The following is a 7,825-nucleotide window of genomic DNA, read 5'->3' as shown; positions in this document are numbered from 1 at the left end:
TCCCTGGATCACCCTGGTCCACCCCCCCTCAAAGAATTCCAATAAATTCTGTCCAGAGATTGTTGTTTTGGCTACTTTAAAATGAAGCGTTAAAAAGGCAGCTGCTGGTTAATAAATACGGCATTTCAGGAGCTGCAGTGAAGCAAACCAGGACTGTGTGGCCCAAACACAAAGCTCACAAGGGAGCCTCCAGGGGAAACCGGCTTTGGAAGCGAAGCGAGAGCAGCCCTCGGGCTATTGCAGGAGCCCTCCAACGCCCGCACGCATCTGGCCGGCCGGAGCAGGGGAAGTGCTCGGCTGGGGGAGGACGCCTGGAGCCCACGCTGCTGAGTCAGCTCCTCCAACATGACCCGCCCCCAGTCATATGACGAGGGGCCGCGGCTTGGGGAGAAGCTGAGTGGGGGGCGCGCGCAGCAGGGTGTGGCGCGCGCCTGGGCAGGTAAGTCAGCCGCGGCGGCAGCGCTCCGGCTGTGCGCTTCCCGCTGAGGGGCTGCGGTGGAGCTATAGGAGGCGCTAGAGCGCGCGGCGCGGCTGCGGCTGGGGGGCTGCGCCGGGGCCCCGCGGGGAGGGCAAGGGCAAGGGCAGGGGCAGGGGCAGGGGCAGGAGTTCGAGCCCCAGCCCCAGCCGCTCCCTCGGGATTAAAATGGCGCCTGCGGGAACGCGGATAGCTTCGGTTTGTTGGAAGGGCTTTAAATCTACGGGGGCCACACAGCAAGTGTGAAAAATCAGAAGAGGGGGTGGGGAGTAATAGGCTTCTATATAAGAAAAGGCCTCAAATATCAGGACTGTCCCTGTAAAATCAGGGCATCTGGTCAACCTATTTAAATCCCTGCTCCCACCTGCCCCCCCCCCCCCGGTGAAGGCTAATGCCTCTGTCCAGGAGCGGGGCCACTTCCTGTTGTTCCCTGTGTAGGGGTGACACTGTAAGGTCCCCCACATGCTAGGCTGGCTGCGTGATCTGGGCCTATGCTCCCAGAGGGAAGGTAGGGGACCAAGCTGACCTCTTCCCAGAATACTCTCTGGGGTGACCTCTCTTTCGTGGGCTTTGTTCTTTATCTGGGGTTAACTAGTGCCCATGATCCTGAGCTAAACCCAGGGGGGAACAGCCACCCACCCACCCTGTGTTTAGTTTTATTGTCAGGTAAGTTAGGCCGGGTCACCTGCAGGCAGCGGGTTGCCTTCTGCTTAGCCCTCACTTTCCTGGGAAGAGGGATTACCTTACAAACAGCTTCCCAAGTCTTCAGACTGGGGGTGGGTTCAAAGGGAAACCACGTTCCCTGTGTCTTACTACACCAGAGTGCCAAGATGCCAGCTTCCTTTTAACTTGGGATCGTATCCTCTCCTGCCGGCATGTGGAGCGGGAATTGGGATCTAGTGGAACCAGGCCTGAAAAGAAGCCAGGGAGTGCTGCTTCCATAGCATTGTTTGCCTTCCTCTCCATCCCCACTGGCTGATCTATTTTTATAGGATTTGGGGTGGAGAAGAGACAGGGTCCAGTGGAGGAAGCTGTGTACCCCTCAAAACGCAATCTACTAGGGTAAACTAATTGCTGATCTGGTCAATGTTAACTTGCCCCTTTCTTTCCCTTTGTAAGTGGTAACCCTATTTGGGCAAGTTCTGGGGCACTGGCTTGCAGAGAATCCCTTGTAGGATGGCTTCTGTCAAGCTATACCACCAAGAATCAGAGACAGCTGGGAAGAAGAGTCAGCGTGAAGGCATAATTTAAGGAGGGGTATCCTTAGGAACCTACATCCAGTTTCTTCCAGATCCAAAATGCCACACCATTTCAAGAATCGTCTGGATGCTCAGTAAACCCAAGTTCTTTTCCTACCCCTGTATGGGAATAATTTGCCTAGGGAGCAATCTAACCCATAGTAGTGGTTAATTCTTCTCGGTAGTATCTCCTATTGACTAACGGTGTTCCTTTCACAGGGCCAGAGTAACTTGGTTATTGTTTCATGAATGCACTCCAATATTGTATGCACCTCTTGCTGTGAGAGGTGGAGGGAGACTATAACTGTACAGAAAAATTAGTAACGATAAAGTTCCCAATATTTATTTCAATGTAGAAAGTGAACTCCTTTGTTTAAGTTTCTTTATTTTAAATGTGCAGGAGACAATGAAACTCATCATTCTTGAGAACTATGCGCAAGCCAGTGAGTGGGCTGCAAAATATATTAGGAATCGAATTATCCAGTTTAACCCTGGCCTGGACAAATACTTCACTCTTGGACTTCCCACAGGTAAGATTTGAAAGAGGATTAATTAAAATGCTGATGGTACCTTCTGTTTATGCAACTGCAAAGCATCCTATTTCACCAGTTGGAGCATTTAAGTGACAGAATGTTCCCCTATGTGAAGGGACTGTCTCCTTATGCAACATATAGATGGATGGTTCTGTTGTTATTTGGGGAGCAACAGTCTATATAATTTACTTAGCTTATGAAACCTTTCTTTGTTTTTAAAGTAAATAAATTGTATAGAGTGGTGCCTCCCAAATAACAATAATATAGACGCTGATGCATTGCATGATGAAATACCTCTTCACATAAGTGGAATAGTCAGTGGTGCTTTGGAGAACTATGCGCTTCCCCAGTGTGTAAAATAGAGACAGCATTCATCTACTTCCAAGATTAGACCCTTACTACTTGAATTAAAAGAGAAATCTCCAATATTAGCTATACTGGGCTCACACACAGTTGAGCAGTTCTGATTCTGTCCAATTGAGGGTAGGATTGCACACACTCAGCCGGATTATTACAACTGGGCAGAATTGGAGCTGCTCAACTGTGTGTCATAGCCCCTGTATGGCTAATCATAGAGATTCTCCTTTAGTTCAGGTAGTAAGGGTCTGTAATCTTGGAGCAACAGAAGCTGGACTCTATACTCTTGAAACTGAAAGTTGACATAGATTTGTTTTCCATATAACTTTTTTTATGTTAGGGTTGTGATCCAACCACATTCTTGTTTTTGGAGAGGCAGCATCAGAACTACAACCCACTGGGCTGCCCCTCCCACCACACCATGTAGGAACTAGTTTGGTCTCACGCAGGCTACTTCTGTGATGTCTTGGTAAAACCATTGTTTGGTACATCTGGCTGCTTTTATTTTTGTTTTATAACATTTAGTGCTAAACATCTTCAAAGCAACTGTGTTTAGACACTGCCTGTCTCAAACCCCTGCTTTGTAAGGTAGATGAATGCTATCTCTATTTTACATGTAGGGAAGCTGAGGTCCAAAGAGACAATGTGATAGTGGTTGTGTTATTTTCTATACTTAATAATTTTCTGTCTCCCAGTCATTAGTGAGGTTCTGCTCTGAGTAGGATTTTGAGCAGAGGGCACCAGTACTGAATTTGCTGAGATGGCTTTCTGTGTGTGTGAGCCAATATTTTGTAATTAAATAGTTCAGTCTTTCAGTAACATAAACACTTTGAATAATTGAATTAATGATCCATAGCACTTACACAGCTCAGTGTTTCACAGTGTTGTGCATACACTAATTCCACAAACTATTTTGATTCTTTCCCCCCTGTATCTCTCTTAGGAAGCACTCCTTTAGGATGTTACAAAAAGCTGATTGAGTATTACAAGAATGGAGACTTGTCCTTCAAATATGTGAAAACCTTTAATATGGATGAATATGTAGGTGAGTCATCTTATTTCATGAAATGTGGTAAGGACCCAACCAAGCTTTTTTTTTTTTTTTTTTGGCCCCAAATTTTATTTATTCTGGTGAATAAAATCAAATGAAATCAGTCATTTATGTTAATTCAAAATAAATCACTTTGGGTAGAACCCAATGTAAAATGATCCCAAAACCAGATGGGGAGGAGAGAGAGGAGTTCAGAATGCTGTGTAATACAAATTAACGAACTCCAATTAGAGAGATCACGTTAGCTATAACTCTTAAAAGCTGAGTGATATACTACCCGAGTATATCATTAAAGAAGTCCCATGGAAGATGCTGTTAGTAGATTGTATGCAACAACTTTGAATTTCCCATTTTAGCCCAGCTTTCTTCTGACCAGGGAAACTGCTGCTACTTCTGCTACTTGGCTGGTTTGGAGGGATTGCTGCAGCCCTATCTGTAATTAATAATGAAGACAGGCAGTGCTCCAGCAAGACTGCACTTCAGATTTATTGATATGTGGTCCTATTATGTTAGATTAGGATAGGATTGCCTTGTTTGTGAAGTTGTGATGTAATCTCTTCTCTGAGCTGGTTCAGAGAGAAAAGTGAACAAATCCTCTGGTTATCAAGGTACCAAACATACGTGCTAAATATGTATGTTAGTTTACTCTTTGGCCCTAATGCTATTGCAGCCTCTTCCTGATTTGAGTGGACAGATTTTTTTTTTTTTTTTTTTCTGTGAATAGTCAGAGAGCTTAGGTTAGGGTTAGACAGTCTATAAAGGATGACTCTGTAACAATTAGAGAGTTCTTGGAAGAATTCCCTGATTTGTAATCAGACTAAAATTGCTTCTCTGGTTTTGAGATCATGTTAACAAGCTTGGACGAACAATAATTCTGCAGAATGTTGTGAAGACAAGAAAAATTAGACCTGCTGTGTATCTGCTCTTTTGGAGAACCTGCTGCATAATATTAATGCACCGTATCCATATAACTAGGATGATCTGCCTCTCCCTAATGTGACTATTTTTTAAACTCATGGAAGTTAAGGAAGCCCAGCTTGAAGCGAAGATGGGGATAATGGGATTGATTTGTAATCAAAACCCCTGATGTCTATGCAAATGTATGTACAAGTTTTTATATAGGTTATTGTAGCCCTCTCTCTTGCCCCCACTTGTCATTTTAGGCCCCAGTCCTGAAAGCTGTAGCAAACAGGGTGTGAAAGTCAATGGGGCCTTGAATTGTAAGCTATTTGAAGCAGGGATTGTCTTTGTACAATGTCCAGCACAATGGGTCTGGGTCCTGAAGGGTCTGCAGGTGTAACTGTGTAATATAAACATGAAATAATAAATGTTCCTGGTTAACAGGTCTCCCAAGGGATCACCTGGAAAGTTATCACTCCTTCATGTGGAATAACTTTTTCAAGCACATTGACATCTCTCCAGAAAACACTCACATTCTGGATGGAAATGCAGCTGATCTACAGGCAGAGTGTGATGCTTTTGAGGGGAAAATCAAAGCAGCTGGTGGAATCGAACTCTTTGTTGGAGGTGAAAATCAGAAGGAGTAACAGACTTGGAGAGACCACAGCCTTGTTTTTGCCATAATTCTATCTAACTTGGGGGAATTCCTTTTTTTATTTTTGTTTTTTTTTGTTTAAGCCACCTATTAGATTGGCAGTCAGTCAGTAAAGCCACGTGTACATCCCGTCTCCAATTAGTGTATGCACACCTAAGTGTCACCGCTATCCATTCCCTTCTATGGCACTGATGGGGACAAATGCTATGCATAGGTGACTCGTGGTGTTTGGGCTTTTTTTCTGTCTCAATGAGATGTTCAGCTTGTTCTAGTAGCAGTTCTATCCCTGGTCAAGCCTTTCGACCATACTAGGTCCGTGGAATGTGCTTCCTGCTTAAGGAGATGGGTCTCAAAATGTGAAGTATAGACTGGCTCCAAAGTCTCAGGGTACAGGGGTGGGGGATGATGGCAGAGTGGTTCTGATCCACTTGGCTGTGGATGACATCCTTAATGAGTGCTCTTTACAAACTTAATTTTTAAAGTTCAGCCATTTTTGAGGTATATTTGGCCAGAAGAGGAAAAGAGTAACTTTTTTTCCACAGAAGTCAAATAGCTAAAGATGTTGTTCAAATTACTGATTTGTTTTCAATTGCCATTTCATCTAAGATCTAGATTTGAAAATTTCAGTCCAATCGGTGAATTCTTCAGAAAAGTATCTAGTAACAATTAGGGGGAAAGGGGTTCTTATTGCAACCTTTACAATAGCAAGTTCTACCAGGTAACTGCTGTAATCCGCTATAAAGCCTCTGGAACAGTGGTAACTTCTAATCTGATGCTTTTGGGTGCTAACATCCAAGTTACTTTAGTTATTACCTCCCAAAATGCAAAGGAACAGTGTCTCGGCTTTTCTTGACTTCAAGGGAAGCAGGAGCTTGAGCAAAGCTGCAAGTTCTTGTATAAAAGTAATGTGCTTCACCTGTTCTGTAGCTATTCTTGGGCGCCTATAGCATCCTTACAGTAAGAGTGATGTTGGCTTTGTTTCCTATGATGTATTAAGGTAGTGACATAGTTCTTAAACTGTCTTCAACACAGGTATTGGCCCAGATGGTCATATTGCCTTCAATGAGCCCGGCTCAAGTCTGGTGTCCAGAACTAGAGTGAAGACGTTGGCTATGGACACCATATTGGCTAATGCTAGATTCTTTGATGGCGACCTCTCCAAAGTCCCCACAATGGCTCTGACAGTTGGAGTAGGCACAGTCATGGATGCTAGAGAGGTTAGAATTAAAATTCAGTGACTTAATATAGTGCTCCATGGAGCATCAAAAAGTTGTCTAGTCTTCAAGAAGTGGTACTTTCTGCAGCCCAGCCCCAGGCATTACAGGGCTTCCAGAAACATAGTTTGCTCAACTAAACAAACCACCCAACTACATTCTTAGCTTTTTTTGTGGGGCTTCTTTGATTGCAAAGATCAAACTAGCCGTGATCAAATTAGACGCCCAAATTGAAATGTGGCTTATAAATGTGGAATGATGACTGAGATTTGATCCTAATAAAAGTAAAACTATACATTCAGGGAGAGGAAAAGAAGGGTTGGCTTACTAAACAGTCATATGCATTACAGCAAAATGAGCTTATTCAGGTGGCTTCCATTATGCTACTTTAACATTTTTCATGTAACTATGCAGTACAGTTGTATTTAGCGTGGGAGGCTAGGTAAGGGAGGTGTCTAGGGGATAATCTCACAAGGTAAATGTGAGAATCACTGACTTACTCAGAGGTATACCAGTAAATTGCGAGAGTCACAAGATGGTGTGTGATTGAACTTACTTTTACACCTGTAGTTCATAACTGTTAATCACCTCCTCCAGCTGTCTAAAGTGCTCTAGTCTACTCTTGCATACACACTAAAGGGAGAGCTCAAAGTAACAGGTGGGTAAGCTTTAAAATGGCCAGGCAAGCTCTAATTGTACTACCTAAAATGATACAGCCAAAGTGAACAATACCCAGTCAATGAAGTGAAACATTGCTGGGAAGGACTAAAATAGTTTTCCTCTTTAGATGACTTAATCTCCTGCTTCAAATCACACTTGGGTGTGTTCCCTTTAAATGTACATCACAAAACCTAAGTGGTGTTCCTGTCTTTTTTTAATTAAATTCAGGTTATGATTCTAATCACAGGAGCCCATAAAGCATTTGCTTTGTACAAAGCCATTGAGGAAGGGGTGAACCACATGTGGACAGTGTCTGCCTTTCAGCAGCATCCCAGCACTGTCTTTGTGTGTGATGAGGATGCCACCCTAGAACTCAAAGTTAAAACAGTGAAATACTTTAAAGGTAAGTATTTGGCCACATCAGGCCACTTTTTCAATTCGCTTTTCTATATTTTAAGTGACACCATTTAATTTAGTAAATCTTTCCTGTCAGAAAAATTGTGTTTTGGAGGAAGTGCTGCCAATTAACTCTCAACCCTAAAGTTTTCTTTAAAAAAAACAAAGAATACAACATCTCCACTGACTAGAAATCTATTCAGGGTAAATGTAAATGTTGTTTGTTTAAATGTTCCACTATAGTGTTATGAACCCTGTGTTGAGTTAGTAACTCAAAACTAGGAACTACTACTGCTTAGAGGCCATAAATGAAATGCATGAGGCTAGCTTAATTCTCCAAGCTGAG

General features: G+C 43.2%; 1 protein-coding gene across 4 annotated transcripts in view; it reads left to right on the top strand.

Moving 5' to 3' along the window:
- Positions 1-297: 297 nt before the first annotated feature.
- The window catches only part of GNPDA1 (glucosamine-6-phosphate deaminase 1), an 11,679-nt gene continuing 4,151 nt past the window's right edge, over positions 298-7,825 (top strand). The window contains exons 1-6 of one of the 4 annotated variants that reach the window (XM_073355693.1): positions 298-439; positions 2,114-2,243; positions 3,547-3,648; positions 4,999-5,181; positions 6,242-6,426; positions 7,312-7,486. In XM_073355693.1, coding sequence (XP_073211794.1) covers positions 2,120-2,243; positions 3,547-3,648; positions 4,999-5,181; positions 6,242-6,426; positions 7,312-7,486 — 769 coding nt within the window. In that variant the 5' untranslated portion in view covers positions 298-439; positions 2,114-2,119. The other 3 variants (XM_073355694.1, XM_073355692.1, XM_073355696.1) reach the window with 3 other exon arrangements.

Source organism: Lepidochelys kempii, chromosome 8, assembly GCF_965140265.1.
Source record: "Lepidochelys kempii isolate rLepKem1 chromosome 8, rLepKem1.hap2, whole genome shotgun sequence".
Taxonomy (NCBI): Eukaryota; Metazoa; Chordata; order Testudines; family Cheloniidae; genus Lepidochelys; species Lepidochelys kempii.
Note: the sequence above shows the minus strand (reverse complement) of the source record. Positions and strands in the feature narration are given on the sequence as shown.